Source organism: Dunckerocampus dactyliophorus, chromosome 13, assembly GCF_027744805.1.
Source record: "Dunckerocampus dactyliophorus isolate RoL2022-P2 chromosome 13, RoL_Ddac_1.1, whole genome shotgun sequence".
Lineage (NCBI taxonomy): Eukaryota > Metazoa > Chordata > Actinopteri > Syngnathiformes > Syngnathidae > Dunckerocampus > Dunckerocampus dactyliophorus.
In genome coordinates, this window is record NC_072831.1 from 26,785,972 (window position 1) to 26,803,598 (window position 17,627).

At 42.5% G+C, this 17,627-nt stretch overlaps 1 protein-coding gene across 2 annotated transcripts in view; it reads right to left on the reverse strand.

Annotated features, from left to right (window-relative positions):
* Positions 1–15,472, reverse strand: part of uggt1 (UDP-glucose glycoprotein glucosyltransferase 1) — a 22,462-nt gene extending 6,990 nt beyond the window's left edge. The window contains exons 1-22 of one of the 2 annotated variants that reach the window (XM_054796285.1): positions 15,399–15,472; positions 13,427–13,562; positions 13,244–13,320; positions 12,661–12,791; positions 12,463–12,575; positions 12,212–12,386; positions 11,456–11,552; positions 11,305–11,383; positions 11,074–11,174; positions 7,060–7,159; positions 6,913–6,973; positions 5,008–5,099; positions 4,782–4,932; positions 4,584–4,703; positions 4,429–4,514; positions 3,271–3,406; positions 3,057–3,188; positions 2,808–2,972; positions 2,263–2,383; positions 2,009–2,107; positions 1,430–1,524; positions 508–714 (exon numbers count right to left, since the gene is read on the reverse strand). In XM_054796285.1, coding sequence (XP_054652260.1) covers positions 508–714; positions 1,430–1,524; positions 2,009–2,107; positions 2,263–2,383; positions 2,808–2,972; positions 3,057–3,188; positions 3,271–3,406; positions 4,429–4,514; positions 4,584–4,703; positions 4,782–4,932; positions 5,008–5,099; positions 6,913–6,973; positions 7,060–7,159; positions 11,074–11,174; positions 11,305–11,383; positions 11,456–11,552; positions 12,212–12,386; positions 12,463–12,575; positions 12,661–12,791; positions 13,244–13,320; positions 13,427–13,562; positions 15,399–15,429 — 2,505 coding nt within the window. In that variant the 5' untranslated portion in view covers positions 15,430–15,472. Of the gene's footprint in view, positions 1–507; positions 715–1,429; positions 1,525–2,008; positions 2,108–2,262; positions 2,384–2,807; positions 2,973–3,056; positions 3,189–3,270; positions 3,407–4,428; positions 4,515–4,583; positions 4,704–4,781; positions 4,933–5,007; positions 5,100–6,912; positions 6,974–7,059; positions 7,160–11,073; positions 11,175–11,304; positions 11,384–11,455; positions 11,553–12,211; positions 12,387–12,462; positions 12,576–12,660; positions 12,795–13,243; positions 13,321–13,426; positions 13,563–15,398 lie in introns of both variants that reach the window. The other variant, XM_054796284.1, reaches the window with a different exon arrangement.
* Between the last annotated feature and the right edge of the window lie 2,155 nt (positions 15,473–17,627).

Below are 17,627 nucleotides of genomic sequence, written 5' to 3' on the forward strand. Positions count from 1 at the left end.
GATGATTAAGTTAGTAATTAATACATTGAAATAAACAAGCCTTTTTTGTCCACATTCAGTGTAGTCACTGAACACTTTATTGTGTTTTGCTGTTTATGATACAAAGGATTTCTGCTACATGTAATTGATTGTGGCGCACCACCACGGCAAAACAAAAGCCGCCACACCTTCAAAATGAGGGTTTTTTTCTCAAATTTAGCACAATGTTAAGTAATATATTGTATGAATAGATATACATGCCAAAGAGATATATACAAATTTGCTATTTGTCATAATAAAAAAAATGAAATTGCAGATGCAGCAGTGGCACGACACAGTGGCGGCAGTCCGCCATCCCATGCAGCCAACCACCACAGCTTCAAAAAATGCTAGGGGAAACCCTGATACACAAGAACAACCCCCACCACTTCATTGCTATTACTGTGCCTTTTTTGGAAATGACTTTACATGTGACTGGTACTGTATTCTGGACCTGTTTAAATGTGTACCGGTACAATAGCAACTCACCCCGACAGCAAACTCTGTGATGTCGGCACCCTTATCCAGGGCCGCAGCCGTTTCGTCTTTGGCCATTTTGGTGATGAAGTTCTTGGCGTTGTTGGCGGATTGCGTCTGCATGGCGGCCCAGACGGCTCGGGTCACACGGCTCGACTCTGCAGACGGGTCGGCTGACGGGTTGCTGATCATGCCCAGCCGCACGTTGTTACTGGTTTTCTGACGGCAGTGAGAAGCGGAGCAAAGTCAGCAGGTAGAGCGTACTGTTTCCCATACATGTTTATTTAGATAATATAAATACGGACGGCCACAAATAGATTTGGCACTTGCTGTTTGCCCTCGCTCACAAACATGTTAGAATGGAGACGTCTGTGAATGTAGTTTGTCGTTACAACTCCGTACAGTAGATGGCATTGTAACCCTGCTTCTTACCAAACCTCATAGTGTATATGCACCTGGTCTGCTGGAGAATAAGATTTAGCAGGAGGGATCAGCGTTGCCAACTTAGCGACTTTGTCTATATATTTAGCAAGTATTCAGACCCCCTCTATATTGTCTTTTTCAAAAAGCAAGTAGTGACAAATCTAGTGATGTTTTCTGATCTTTTTGGACACTTTTAGAGACATGGAAGCATGTATCGCTCTTCTGTAACAAGCAGCGGATCCTGCTGTGCCCCCCCCTCCAAAAAGCACACGCAGGCCACTCAGTCTTGCTTGTGAAATAAAGAAGCAACAGAATAAAGTTAATTTGTATTTCTAAATATTTACATTTAATTTGTTTTGCTTTTCACATTTTTTGTTGACTTTTTTAAAGTGTCATGGCCAATTATGCAGATTAGACAATGACATCATCCCCCCACATATAGATCGCAGCCCTGTGGGAAACACTCGCGTAAGTTGGCATCATAGTAAAGCAGTTCCAGCCACGTAGTCACCATGTGTCTGATGGCGTCGTAGAGGAGGCGGCGTCCTGACGGCTTGTCAAAGTCTCCCACCACCCAGAAGGTCACAGGCCGGATGTAGCCGTCATCTACAGGAAGCAAAGAAGACAACTGTTCAAACTAGGTTGAACTAAGAGAACCACGTGCGCATGCAGCTAACAAGCTCTACATGACCTGTCATGCTCACCTACACAGAGATGGGAGAAAAGGACATTAAAGTGTAGTGAGTACATTTTAGCAGGTAGACCCTAAAGGACAATGTCAAGCCTAATGAGCCATGAGTGTCATCCCTGGGAGATGAGGCATGGATGGAAGAGAGGCGGTGGAGACATCTCACTACAGGGAAGAGAACAAGTGAGGAGGAAGAGGACGAGGCGGAGGAGGGTAAGAGTGTGATTACCATGCCGATTGGTGGCAGTCATCCCTGGTGCAGGGGACATTTTAAAACATGATGGAGAGGAGAAAGAGGAGGACAGAGGAGGAGAATACATGAGGAGTGTTCAGGCTTGAAGGTGGCTAAATGGTCTTCGCTCTGGAGATGCTCAAGCAAATGTCCCGTTTTAATGCGCTGACCTTTCTTCGTCATGTAATTGATGCTGTTGGCCACAGCCGTGCTCTTCTCCCGCATGTCCAGAGTCGAGAAGCGAGGGTAATCGTCCACAAAATGGTTATCTGGGGATAAAAAAAAAGAAAAAAGAGGACATTATTTTGGCCATTTTATGTGCCACTTCGCAGACGCTCCCTTATGACTGTGTCGAGCAATTATCGAGAGTTCTGCTTAAAATCAATCATCTGTTCTCTTCTTTTCATCATTCGTGTTGACTCACTGGTGTCGGACAGGTCCAGGTATGTTCTGGTGGTGGAGAGGACTCTGGAATTGATGCGAGGGACAACATTGGGCTGGTTCATGATGTAGTCCACCACGTCATGATCGGTGGCCAGCTCGCCCTACCAATCACAAAGGAACATAACATTATTCTTTGCATCTTTCTTTACTTTAAACTGTGTGGTAATACTAGAAAACTAATCCCGCTATGTGAGCAGAGTTGCTGTTTTATTGCCAGCCCATGAACAGCAAACTCCCCTGACTCTTAGCTGAGCATTTGATCACATTATCTTATTGCAAGTCAGCAATGCACTGACTTAAAGCAGCACTGTGGAAGCACAGAAGAGATTAAAACAAGTCATTAGGAAACATAATTAGGGAACTGTGTCTCAATTGCGATTTTTCATTTGCCGAGTGTCTTAAATAATAGAGCTCTTTCTTTAACTACATTTAAGGTACCGGCTATTCAAATCGTGCATTTACGTTCCAAACTAAGGACTTTATTGACAGGCTGCTGGACATTGTCAATAACAGGCTCCAACTGACCAAGTAGACAGCCCGCTGGTAGAAGGTGGTGGTATCCAGAATCTTTTGCATGGTGATCGTCTCTAGCTCGTCAGAGTCCAGGTGTTCCCGCTGGTATGGTATTCCGTTGTACATGACCACCGGCAACGGGCCCACTCCGGTTTGCTCATAATACGCCCGTCCCTCCTTCAAAACATATATATAATGAAGTCAACATACTAAAAACAAATGGATGTGATTTTGAGTAGGAACAAAACCTGCATGTCCCACCTTCCTATTGTTGTCGTAGCTGGAGTCGGCTCCCAGGACGCTGCTGACCTCCACGTAGGGGAACCTCTTCTCCAGAACTTTAACGACATTGCTGACACTCAGTCGTCCACCAGGAGGCAAGAGGTTGAACATCTGGAGGAGGAGGAGGGAAATAGAACAGATGAGCTGACAAGTGGGACTACCTATCGGGTCTGACGTGGAGGCCTCAACTCACAGAGATGACAGCTTCAAAAGCGTTGTGACTGTCGACCTCGTCGCTGATGTAGTTGTAGGCTCGCAGCAGCGCCACACCAGCGTCCTGCATGCCATCTATGTCGTCTTCATCCGATACGACAAACACCAGCCCGATCCTACACACACACACAGATAGGATCCACTGGAATCTTATTGGGATGCAGAGTGTGTTGTCTGCTTCATCAGCATTCAGACAAGCTGAGCATCGCCTCATGCAGACCTTTTAAAGGTCTTCCCGAGCCATGCCTGACAAAACTCCACAATCTAAATTGATTTTAACAACTTATCCCAAAGGGTCCCACAGCTCTGCAGAGTTTGGGTAATTTTTCACCATTTTGTAATAATAATGAATACCATGCTTTAACATATTTAATATATCCATCTATCCATTTTTCTATGCCTCTTGTCTTCCCTAGGGTCGCGGGGGGTATGCTGGAACTTATCCCAGCTGACTTTGGGCAAAAGATGGGGTACAGCCTGGACTGGTACTAAATACATTCTGTTGCATGTATATTCTGGCATAGCCATTTTTCAAATTACTGTACTAAATACAATGCTTTAAAAATGTATTACATGATTAACCATAATATTGTTAATAAAAATATACCATAGTTCCATGTATTTAAAAGAGACACTTAATCAACTGTTTTCCTACAACTTTGAGTAATTATACAACAAATAATGTAATTTAAAATACTTAATCTAGAACTTATCATCACATTCTAAAACAACAAAATAAAATTAATAATACATTTGAAATATATATATATATATATATATATATATATACACACACACACACACACACGCACGCACGCACGCACGCACACATATATTTTCAAATGTATTATTAATTTTATTTTGTTGTAGATAGATAGATAGATAGATAGATAGATAGATAGATAGATAGATAGAGCCTAATTCCATATAAAAACAAATTAGTTACATAAATCATGTACTTTTATTCGTAACTACAAATGTGCGACCACAATGTTTCCGATTTTCTCTTTTTATTTTTCATGGAATCCAATACACAAGTGGATGAAGTCATTATTAGGGTTTTTTTTGTTGTTGTTGTTTTTTTTTTAAACGTGAAGTACTTGTTTGGTGTACTAATTATAGTCTTGAGGCCACAAACCTGAGTGGGATGTTGTTTGAATAGAACATCTCTGCAACGCTAAACAGCTCCATGGCATTGGCCTGGGTTGGATCCAGAATGATCACCTACACATGCAGGCACACAATGGTGGTTAAGTGTTTCGATCTTGAATCTGGATCTACTGTGGTCCGTACCAGATTGTGGAAGTTCTTTCGGATCTGCCTGATGACTCCGGGGAAGGTGGGTCTCAGCAGCTCCTGCACGTTGTAGGGCCACGAGCTGTACCGGTGGTCTGTCTCCAAATTGTTGATCCACTAAAAGGCAAAAACAAAGGTGAATGTATACACATGAGCAACATTTACTATATAGAGCAGGTATGACTGAGGTCTTACACTGATAGCTGGATGGCGGATGTCAACGGCATAATCGGAGTCCGTTGGCTGGACATTGAGCTTTAGGATGTCGTGGATGTAGGGCGTCTCAATATGAAGCGAGCGCAGACCCTCCATTACCCTCGCCTCGCTACGCAGCACTTCAAACACACTAGGGGACACATTTTGGAGGTTGAAAATGATGCGGATAATTAGAGTTTGCTATGTTAATGATGAGTGCGAGTACCTGAATATATCCTGTGTGTCCAGGTCGATGTGCAGTCCGTTGATAAACAGGGCCGACTCACCGGGATGCAGGCCCAGCGATCCTTTGAAAAACTGAGAAGGAAGAAGAAGCGTGAATGAAATGCCCTGTAATGACTGCAGCTGAGCCTCTGGTCATGTTTGAAACTTGGAACGTCAAAACAAGGCATTCACCTCGACAGCTGCATTGTGACTGTAAGGCAGTCGACACAAACAAGCATCGACATTTCTGCTTGGAGCCGGTCAGTTTAGCAATCCGACCCTTCACTAACAAGCTAATTAATTAGTGTGTGTTGTTTTCATTGCCACCACGGTCAAATCTCATTAGCGAGAGACAAAGACGTGAGATTAATCAAACTCGGGCGAGCTGCAATCACAAGACATGATTAACGCAAATATTGTTTGTCTCACTCACAAAGTGTCTTGGACAGACACAGGAAACGGCACAGTGCAAGCACATGTGCCTACACCATTTCAATCAGTCATCGCTCCTCTCTGCAGGGCACGTTTGACGAATCAGCAAAAGGCTGAAGTACTCGAAATAAAGCTGGAGGCATTTGGAGATATTTCCCCTCAGATTGTAAAGAGGAGTTGTTGTTGTGCAGGAGGCTCTATGCAATAACGGCTTGTGTCTCTTTTTTATTGGAATGCTTTGGTAAACAGCCTAAGCAAATGATCCCTGTTACAGTCAGCAGGAAGGGGAACAACAAGCAAAACTGTCCACTCGCCTTCAATCCGACCACCATGAAAGATACCAGTCAACCATGTACGGTAATAAAACTGTAGACTACAGTGTTTCCCATGCATTCACTTATGCTGTGGCAGGCCGCCACAAATAAATATGGACCGCCAAAGATAGATTTGGCACAAGCTGTTAAGAATTACCCATGTTTATACAGGTTTATGCGGAGACTCTTATTTTGAAACTTCCACTTCTGGTTGTGCTTTCGTTACGATTGGTCACGCCATTCCCTCTTTTGCTTTTTATCTGTGCTGAAATCATTGCCGGTGTGAGTTCTGTAACGCTTTAAAGGATATATTTGAAGGATGAACGGCTTCTCCAAGTTTGGTGCTTGTGCGTCTCACTGAATATTGCAGTAACATTACTAGTGGCCAGTGTAGAATACTGCATATCATCGCAATGTCTTTGACTGCGTCTTCTGAATGCCTTATATTTGTATTTAAGTTCATTTAGCCTGTTGTATGCTTCAAAATGCTAGTATAATAAAATTTGATTATATATTATAATAATACATATTATAGTTTGATACGGCAGGAGACAAATATAACGCTGAGCGATTTGTGAGGTCAGATTTTTTTGACGAGGCATTTTTGTGATGCAAATGTATTACTCTTTTGACTGCATATTGTTTTGAGAAGCCAAACTCTTTACTTAAATGGCCCCAGCAACTAAGCGGAACTACGTTCCTCGTCACAGATCTCCAACTAGAACTGAGCTCACGGGAGCAATTGGGGGGAGTAAGTCAGTGTTGATGCACTCCACTGCTGATGGAGATGTCATACAAGTTCATGTCAAAAAATCTGAACTATCGCTTTAACATTATGTACTTAAATATGCTTATTTTATAAACTAATAATAGGTTGTAAAATGATTTACTGTAAAATGATTTACTGTAAAATGATTTACTAATTAATGTATTTTCGAAAACTAATGATCGAGCAAGGCCGCAAAATTCAAAGCGCTATTACTGTATATGCATAAAAGATGCAGATATTAAGTTTATTTCATTAGATGACAGAATAATAACAAACAAAAGTTTCAAACAATATTGATCATTAAATACAAACATTTCTATTCAACTTTGGTAGTGGACATCATTAGATTTATTTTATAAGTGTACCTAATAAACTGGCCCATGACAAATACCTTCTGGTTGTCGGTGATCTCTTTGCGGATATCAGCGTTGACCACCGTTTTGGTTATGGACCTACACAAGTGGGGTAAAGTGCTGACTTAGTAATAAAATTCGTCCTAGTTGGAGCTTCACTATGCTTGTGTGTGTTTATTCATCACCTGGCTTTCGTGGGGAAGTTCTGACTCAGGTCCTTCATAACATTAAGGGCATCAACAGCGGGGGAAGCCAGGATGCGAGCGGCTGTCTGGAAACTGAGGTCTGGGAAAGAAGAGGGAAGAGTAAAACAAAAGACAGCATGCTATATGTTTAAGTAAGAGCAAGACACATTTGCACCTTTCCTCTTCAGTGTAAACTTTTGACAGCATGTGACCGTGACAATCTCAAATTGTCTTCCAGAGAGTCAGCAGCAAGGCATATAAGTAAAGAGTAAACATTAAGTATATATGCATAATCAGCCTTTGCATGAGGAGGAGTATGGTTTGCACACTGCTGCAATGGTCTTGTAGCCGGTGTGATTAGGGCCCCTGGAGGTCTGCCTCTCTTTGTAAACAGGCTGAGCTAACGAGCCCCAGCAGGGGAGACCGACGCCCACATGGCACTTTGAACATTGGAGCTCAGCTTGCTTATGCACCCCCCACCGCCATGCACCCTTTATTCAAGACAATCAAAGCCTCCTCGTCAAAGACGCTTTCCAAGCATCCTGAAATGCATACAAATAAAGGAAAAGTTTAAACATGCAACTTGTTTAATAAGGGAAGGATTGAAAGACACTGTGAGGAAGGGCATTATTTAAAGGATACTGTAATACTAATCAATACAACTTTAATGTTGCAAAATGTCTCAGATGTATCAAGAAAACATCGACCGACCACACTTATTGATTACGCAGCCTGCAGACACACTGCAGGTTTAGCGCAAAGATTGCATGAGCTCACATGCAACCGGTACAATACAGGTAGACTAAAATAAAGTAAATCATGAAAGGCATATTTATAACAGTGCGTACCTTTTGGTAATACAGCGGAGGAAATCACATTATTGCCCTCCAAATCCAGCAGACTATTAATCAGATTGAAAGACTAGAGTCTATTTATGACAGGAAGATAACGTGGGATCTGTGCCACTGTAGAGCCATCATTTGTCAACTTTGTCGACAAAACTAATGGACACAAAGATCCGGGGTGTATTTACACCGTCGTAAAATTGATTCCCTCAAAATTGAAGTGACACAAATAATGCCGGTAGATGTTAACTGTAAGCCCAAAAGGTGTTTTATGCTCGCCGCCCGCTCAGTGTCTTAGAATACTTTATGCTCTGCAGACTTTTATCTTCCCAAAAGGCCACGGCGTGCGACGTGTTTTGTTGTCATCTTATTTGTTTTGGACCTTTATGTCTGCAGACTGACTTGGAGCCATCCATTAAAAGAGTGTAGCTGATTTTGTTCATTTACAGAAGTGAAGTAATTGATTCACAAACCTTTACAAAATCTACAGGCAATGTTTAAAGTAGCATTTTAACTGTCATGCAAGCAGTGATGTGCGGTCAGGGGAAACGAATGATAGCATAAAATAAATATTAGTATGTGCCCACTAAACTGTATCAAAAATGTATTTTCTGTATGATTCCAATCGTTTTTAACATTTTCTTAAGTAAAAACTGCAGATTTTCTGATCAAATACAAGGAAGAAACCTAAACTGAGAAGCCACACTCACGGTGGCCTCAGCTTAGGTTTCTTCCTTGTATTTGATCAGAAAATCTGCAGAAAGCCCCACGTACCGTCTGAGTGCACACCGAGTTGTCTCATGGCGCCTGCCAGTTTCTATTGGTCAGCATGTCGCCAATAATATAATTTTTGCAGAAATATGTATTATACACCATGACTGTCTTCAGCCTATGTAATGTCTTTAATGTATAGTAACTGTGACGTAATTATTCTTGCTAATCAAACAATAAAATATATAGAAATGTCATACGGAGGCACATGCTGTACCACTGCGTCCTGAAAGGCTGTCAGGCATGTATCCTTCCACAGAGGAAAAGTCAGTGTTTTCGTTTTTTTTCTCCTTTCTGTTAGCACTAAGCTAGCCAAAAATCAAATGCATTCAATGTATTTTCATATTGTGCTGAATGAATTCATGAATTTGACTGTCAAGGTGAAGAATTATATACCCAAACTCACCAGGGGGTGATCAGCCTTTTACAATAAAGTCCATCCATCCACTTTATATGCCGCTTATCCTAATTAGGGTCGCGGGGGTATGCTTTAGCCTTCGGGCGAGAGGCGGGATACACCCTGGACTAGTCGCCGGCCAATCGCAGGGCACATATCGACAAACAATCATTCACGCTCACATTCGTACCAACGGACAATTTATAGTCGCCAATTAACCTAACGTGCATGTTTTTGGAATATGGAAGGAAACTGGAGTACCCGGAGAAAACCCACGCACGCACGGGGAGAACATGCAAACTCCACACAGAAATGCCTAAGTGGAGATTCGAAGCCAGATCTTCCCGATCGCTTGACTGTGTGGCCCACATGCTAACCACTCGTGTGGAGTAAATAAAGTCATCGGAACTTTTCCTGGAGAAGGAAAGCCTGAAAGAACTTCATAAACAGATAAAAGGTAATAACACAAATGTTTTTCAGTTTATAATGGAATAAATAAATGGGTAGTATCCAAAAACATTGTGAAATGTTTTTTTAACCAAAGTGAATTATTCACCCCCTTTTTTTTTTACCCTCTTAAACAGCAACTTGTATTAACATAAAAAACTCCAAAGGAGTCAGTGCTTCCCCAGCCATGAACCTCACATGTTACTGCATACAAGTATAAAGGGAAGTTAAACACTGTTATTATTATGAAAGAAATAATAAAACAATACCTTATACAGTGTGAAAAAGTGTTTGCCCCCTTCTTGATTTCTTTTCTTTCTGCATTTTGTCACACTTAAATGTTTCAGATCATCAAACAAATTGAAATATTCTTCAATGACAACACAACTGCGGCGGGCGCCTCGGCAACCTGGTCTTCGGCGGCCAAATCTGGTTCTTGGGACATGGAATGCCACTTTCTCTGGTGGGGAAGGAGCCCAAACTTGTGCGAGAGGTTGAGACATTCCGACTATATATAGTCGGACTCACCTCGACCCACAGTTTGGGTTCTGGACTGGACCTTGTTCTACTCTGGAGTTGCTTCACTGGAGAGGCGGCATGTGGGCTTATTAATAGCCCCCGGCTTGATGCCTCTGTGTTGGAGTCATCCCTGGTGAACAAGAGGGTCATTTACCTACAACATACCGACCTACCTACCGACATCCTAAAGGGGTAGGACGAGGATATTGTGTCCGAATGGGCCCTATTCCATACCCCCATTGCTGAGGCAGCCGATTGGAGCTGCGGCCGCAAGGTGGTCGGTGCCAGTCGTGGCGGCAAGCCCGATGGTGGACACCAGAGGTCAGGGCTGCCTTGGAGCACGACTTTAGGTCAGCCTCAAAGAGATTATGGCAAACCGTGCGGCGCCTCAGAAAGGCTGACAGGTCTCTTCAACATTGCGTGGAAGTCGGGAACAGTACCTCTGGATTTGCAGACCAGGGTGGTGGTTTCCCTTTTCAAGAAGGGTGACCGGAGGGTGTGTTCCAACTATAGGGGGATCACACTCCTCAGCCTCCCTGGGAAAGTCTATTCCAGGGTGATGGAGAGAAGGGTACGACCGTTAGTCGAACTTTGGCTACAGGAGGTGCAATGGGGTTGTTTTGGTCACGGAACACTCAGTCAGAAAATGGTGGATTGCTCCCTCCGGGTTGGGAATGAGATCGTGCCCCAGGTGGAGGAGTTCAATCACTTTTTGTCACACAGGGCCATGTAGGTTCGGATTTTCTCTCTCCCTTAATAATAAAAACTGCATTTTGTGTTTAGTTGTGTTGTCATTGACTAATATTTACATTTTTGGATTATCTGAAACATTTAAGTGTGACAAACTTGCAAAAAAAAAAATAAAAATCAGGAAGGGGGCAAACACTTTTTTACACCACTGTACCTACAAAAGTGGAGTCCCATCTCACAGATACTGCTTTACTGCTGTGCCAAGTCAAGTTTAAAAAGAAGTTCAGAACATTGGAAAGGAATAGACTTCCAGAATAAAGTATGATTCGGGTGGAGCAAACTCACCTTGCATTTCCCAGACTTTTAGCGGTGCCATTTCATTGGTGCTTTCCACTAAATGTTTCCTCAACTCTTTCAGCTGTTCTTTCAGTTCTGGGTAGAGAGTCCTGTGGAAGCAGAGGCCAATTGAGTATTGCATCTGTTTACAATTCATATTTAAGCTTTTATTTTGTGGTTAGAGAGTGCATTGTAAAGGGAGAGGAAGCTCATTTGGCTCGCGGTGCAGTCTGGACTCACTTCAGTCGGCCAAAAAGGAATCCCTGGACCTCATCCACTGGATCGTTCTCCCTGATCACTGTAGTGTTCACTTCTGCCCCTGAAACCACAATCAATTAATAACTGCATGGGGACTCCTCTTGCTTTGTATACAGTGTCTGTGTGTGTATACCTTGGACTTGTGTGTCATCCTTTGCCTTGTACTCCTGGCTTTTAATAGCCAGCTCCACTCCATAGCCAGACAGATAGACTCTCTTTGCATTGGGATTCTAGAGCGAAATAAGGGGAAAAAGGTCTTAAAGGGATAGTTTGGATTTATTTATTTTTAAATCAGACCTCACAAAATCGCTTGGCTTTACTTTCTCTGACGTCGTATTAATGCGCGATATTGGCTGTCCATTGCTGTGTACTGTATGTGATGAAAATGGCTGCGACCCTTGCATCTTCATCCGCTGTGGAACACATACGTAAACAAGATGGCTGCAACGTCACGGCGGATGCATCTTTATCACACACACAAAAATGGACAGCCCTTAGGACGCATTAACACAACGTCAGAGAAAGTAAAGCGGAGCGATTTGCGAGGTCTGATTTTTTCAAGGAGGCATTTTTGTCATGCAAATGTATTACTCTTTTGAAAGCATATTGTTTTGAGAAGTCAAACTCCTTACTTAAGTAACCCCAATAACTAACCGGAACTACGTTTCTCATCACTGAAATTCGACCACAACTGGGCTCATGGGACCAAGTGCAGGGTAAGACACTGTTGATGGACTATACCGCTGATAGGGATTTCATACAACTTCATCCTTTGAGCTGTTGTTTAACGTTTTATTTACTCCTTACATTAAAAGGTCCACTACTTGACTCAAAGAGGCAATCTGCCCCAATCAAACAGGATGATCACACTTATGTGTCAAACACCTACAGCCAGGTAATGTCGGAGCACGTAAGTCGCTAGGCCTTCTTCCACTTTAGACACAATGGCCCGGTGAAGCCTGTGAAAGTCGGACTTTCCAAACTCGCCGTACAGGATGACGACTGGAGCGTCAGACTTTGATCCCGGGTATTTATGGTCACCCTTGAAGAGATAAGGCTTTGGCCTGAAAGGGAGAGGACAGTGGAGGCAACCATTAAGTCCTGATGATAATAACCAGCATCTGTTTTTAATTACTGTACCTTCCGGGTGCTGTTTTCAGGAGTGCTGCCAAAGTGTCAGGATCGCAAGTCTTCTCTCCGTGGACGCTGAAGAAGGCCGAACAGCCAGCAGGAGGAGGCTCATTGGATGCAATCTACATAAAAAGCAGTGTTACCACACACACAATCAAGAGTGCTATTGCAGCGGGAACATGAGAAAAATAGTGCGACTCCACCTACCTGCTGGAAGGAGTGTACTGTTGCCGAGTAGGCTCTCAGGGACAGGGCGAACTTGAGCATGTTCACCTGGACGGAGCTGAGCAGGGCGCCAGCTTTCTTCACGATCAGATCGTAATAGGCCTCATCTGTGTCTGCTGGAGGACGACAAGCAAGCTCTTATAAAACCTTCAGGGCTAGTAGGAAAGACTCATCCAAAGTATAATTGTCTCATATAGTGGCTGGGGGCATGTACTCAACAGGCGTCTATTAATGTTCAGGTGTGTTTTGAATGAGTCCTTCTTTTTGCACAAAAGCATTATTATGATCTAATTTACTAATATGTATTTTTAATATTTTCCCACAAGTAATAAATGCTACTCTATTAAAATAATACCTATATAATATAATGTAATGCCTTTGTCACTACATTTTCTTTTCTTTTATCTGACTGGACATTTTTCTCCCACTCTATTTCAAGTCAATAATTAAACAGTGGTTTTGCTTCTTTAAGGTAATTCAATCCACCTAGAGGCTCTACCACTTATTTTTTCCTGAAGAGATAAACAACAGCATCTATGTGAGATCTATGCTGCCTTTTACTTACTGTCATGCTCTCCTATGTTCTGATTGGCCTCAACAAAATCCCAGAACTTATCCTGGCTCTCCTCTGCTAGGAACTCACTGAAGAGCAACACAGAAAAAAGATTTGTTATGAGCTTTAGTAACATTTAGGCCATTTAAAATGCATTTATATTCAATATCAGTGAAATATTAGAAGCAGCTGTACCTGGCCTCCAGCAGCAGGGGTGTATCAGCCCATTTCGCTGTGAGGGTGGTGGTGACGGCCTTAGAGTCGGCCCCAGCGCTAGAAACAACAGAGAGCAGCGATGGCGGCAAGATCCATAGAAGCCACATCCTCCAGCCTGCACATGATGACAATTGGGGAAACAATAGCTGAGATAAGCAAACGCCATGAGAATTATTCAGTGGCCAACAGGGGCAAATGCATAGCAAAACTTCCTGGCAAGCGTTTTGTTCCATGAGGTTTCAGCGTTTCTCTCATGCAGTTGTTTTGGGAGTGTGCGTGTGTGTTTTTTCTTTTGCCGCATTTTTCCAGTGCATGTGTTTTATTATGGAATCACAGGAGTGCCAAAATTAAAAGGGACTATGTGTGGAAATACAAAGAGAATCAATAATAAAAAAAAAATACAAATGTGGAAATACAAAAAGAATCAATAAAAAAATATACAAATGTAGTCATATTCTTTTACCATTTTGCCAAAAGAAGACAAGACAAAAGAATGATTTCTGTATTGTCTTTGTTTTTTCCATTCTGGCGTCGCTTTTCCTGTTTTGTCTTTGCCATTTGCGTTTTGTCATTGCATTTAGTAATGACAAAGACAAAAGCATGCAAATGTAAAAGAATGACCTTCCCACAGCCTTTGCTTGCCTTTGCCAGGATGATGACTACTGGGAAATTTAAATAAGATAAGTTAAGGCATTTACCTCCTCAAGAATGCGCCACACAGCTTCATCCATATTTGCATTCATCAACGCAGATATAGCCTTTAAAGACTTTTTTATAAAAACTTTCCATGACACCTTCCACCAACCGAGCAATTGCTCATAATTCTTGTTGAACACCTCTTCTCAATTCGTCCAAATCCACCATATTTAAATTTCCCCTGTTTACTTTTGATAAACGTGTCTTTGCGTCTACTTTCTGTCCGTGACATTTTTTCTGGGCTCCTGAGTTTCCATAACTACTAAGCCACTGCAAGCAGAAATCGTGTAATCATGTATGGAGTAGTCATCATCCTGGCAGAATGACCTGGGTCATTCTTTTGCATTTGCATGCTTTTGTCTTTGTCATTACTAAATGCAATGACAAAAAGAAGTGGAAAAGACAAATACAAAACAAGAAAAACAACGGCGAATTGGAAAAAAAACAAAGACAATACAGAAAAAACAATGACAAAATGGTAAAAGAATATGACTACATTTGTATATTTTTTTTTTATTATTGATTCTCTTTGTATTTTCACACGTATTCCCTTTTAATTTTGGCACTCCTGTGATTCCATATTTTATGGTGTTTTGGATTTTGCATTATTTCTGCGTTTGGATGTTGTCTCGCGTTTGCCCCCGTACAATTACCATCGCCACCACAGTACAGCTACGACAAATGCATGACTGTGGCTGGCCACAGTACATCCCAACGGATATCGTCTTGATGTCCTACTATGGCATCAATTACAGAAACAAAATGGTTACGACTTTATGATTATAACAGCAGAACAAGATGTTGTGGGTTCACTGGAAGCTTCTCGAGTAAACAAAAAATCGGTATGGTTGCGAACCAATAGGACCTTTCAGCGTTGCCCCTTCGGCCAATGACCGCACAGTTTGTACATCCTGTCTGTTTCAATGACCGTCCCCTATTCTGTCAAGCAAGTGCGAAATATTAACACATTGTTATATAATTCTGAACACACCAGAATCATAGTACCTTACAGTTTTTTTACATAACTTTTTGTAAACATCTGTATCAGTCAGTGGCGGCGACAACAGCTTGAACATATATGCTAGCCGCAGGAGCTAGCTAGCTAGCTGTGCTAACCGCAAACTTAATACTTTTTGTAGTTACAGATTGCATGCCATTCATTTACGATGATATTTCCGCTTTACTGTATAACGACCAGGAAATCTGTGATTTATGGTAGCGTGGTATGTCAAAATCAAGGTTTTATTCTTCTCACCGAAGCCGGCTCCGCAGCTTCCTGGATTCATGATTCAGTGGAGTTAGGTAGGAGGGGTCCTGTCAGGGAGTTTAGGTAACCACAAATTTTGCCTGATCAAAATGACAGGCACAGGTTCCAGGTTCCATGATATGACTTAAAATCGCAAAACAAAATGAAAGTACGACGGACGACGCACCACAAAAAACGCCTAACCCTTTACCTACTCGCCTCCCTCTCTTGAAGAAATAAAAATTCATTTTTGCTCAGGGCCATAACACTTGCCCCAGGTCAACTTGGAAATAAACAATGCTTGCTTTCAGTGTAAATAAATAATAAATATGTTAAGTAAACTGACCTTATATCAAGGGTCGGCAACCCATGGCTCTGGAGCTGTATGAGGCTCTTCAGCCTCCTTGTTGCAGCTCCCTTTGCTGAGCTCGGTGAATTTTTTTTAACACCAAAGTAGGGGAAATGTTCATTTTCGAAAAGAATAGGAAATATCCGACACACCGCAAGTCCTTGAATGTGACCTGACTGCAAATTGGATGAACAAGGAAAGGGGAGGTAGGCTAGTGTATGCAGTGAGTCTCACTAGAGAGAAAAAAGGTGATGGAGTTTGGAGTTAAGTCTGAAGCTACGGCACGATAAAATAAAACTATGTAATTAATGAAAGCATAACAATATTGTTTATAATGAGAAGCGTGCTGTAGTAGCTACAGTATGTGTTAGCCCCGAGACACGAGAATCGCCGAGGTGGTGACTCCGGGAGAGGCAGATAGTGTTCCATGGGAGCTGACTGCACTCACCGCTTGTGACTGCTGTGAGGCGGGGCGGACCTCTAGGCAGAACAATATAGTAAAGTACATGCTTTCACTTTTACGTCTCCAAATACCAGTCCCTACATTTGTCGCTTGTCACTTTTGGGAAAATAAGTCACCGAGGGGGTTTGGAAAGTTGCCAGATTTAGCGAGAAAATGGCCATGTTGGCAACACTGGGCTGCACATGAGATCAGGAGGGGGAAGCCGTTCACAAATGCAGGCCGCGGCCACCCTTGGTCACTCTCCAGCCACCCCAGTGGCCACCCCCACGGCTGGGGTCCAATTTTGACAAACGCAGCTCTGTGGTGCAGAACATTAGTTCAGCCTAACTGCTGTTTCCGCTTGGACGCATTTCACTGCAGCGCAGCACACAACTTTCCGAGGGAGAGCTGCCTGTTTTGTGGCGGACCTGTCAATAAACCCGCATCTTGCATGAACTGTAAGTGCTAGGTAAGTTTTCCATGATTACTTTGGTCGGCCCGGTCACTATCTTGACTTTTACTTCAATTCTGAAGCGTGATTCAGCACATAAAGCTGTTAATAATGGAAGCTCTCCGTAGCAGCATGAGTGGGCATGTAAACCAAGCAGTCTAGAGTTAAAACAGGAGTGCCGATCAGCATCCACTTCTGTATTCGATTGCGAGCTACCGGTAGACTGCAAAGGTAGTTTCAGTCAGCTGACATTAAGCTCCCCTCCTCCCTCTTGCTACCCCGGGCGTTTCAAGCTACTGTTGGAGATGAAATTCTCCACAACCTCCTAAAGGCCAAAGGACCACTTTGCAAAATTAATTAAGCCAATTTCACCTCCCCCTTGTGTGCTCTTTAATCTCCAGTTACGAGACGGAAGAAAGAAAGACTCTCACGCCAAATTAGATTTTTTCTAAATGTATTGAAGAATAAGTCAGACATAATATTTGAAAAATAAGTCAGACAGGATAGTTCTCAGCTGCTTACAGGTACCTGGACCCCGTTTCATTCACCTGTAGCCATCTCCTGGCTGAAATGAAAGAAAGTTCCCGCCCGATTGTCCCGTAGTCATTTTTGTACTTGTTTGCTCAAACCATTGGCGTCAGTCTCTCCAAGGATAACTTTCTCCTGGACGCTCCCTCGCTGTCCCAATAGCACTTAGTGTAGTTGTTGACATAAACAAAACATTCTTTCCTCCAGCGAATGTTTCTGTTTTGACTACAGTCTGGGCCGTACCTGCCTGGTAACCTTGGTGTGTAGAAGCTGCGATCAACAGTATTTCTGTTTAACCTTTGACACTGCTCCGCTAATTAAGCATTATTTCTATAAACTACTTGTGATCATTCACCAAGTTATTAGATTAACTGATTAAACAGTTATCTCGGTACCGTACTTATTTTAAGAAACTCAACAATAATTCAATCAGTAAACATCCATGCAAACAGTTATCCTAAAATCTAC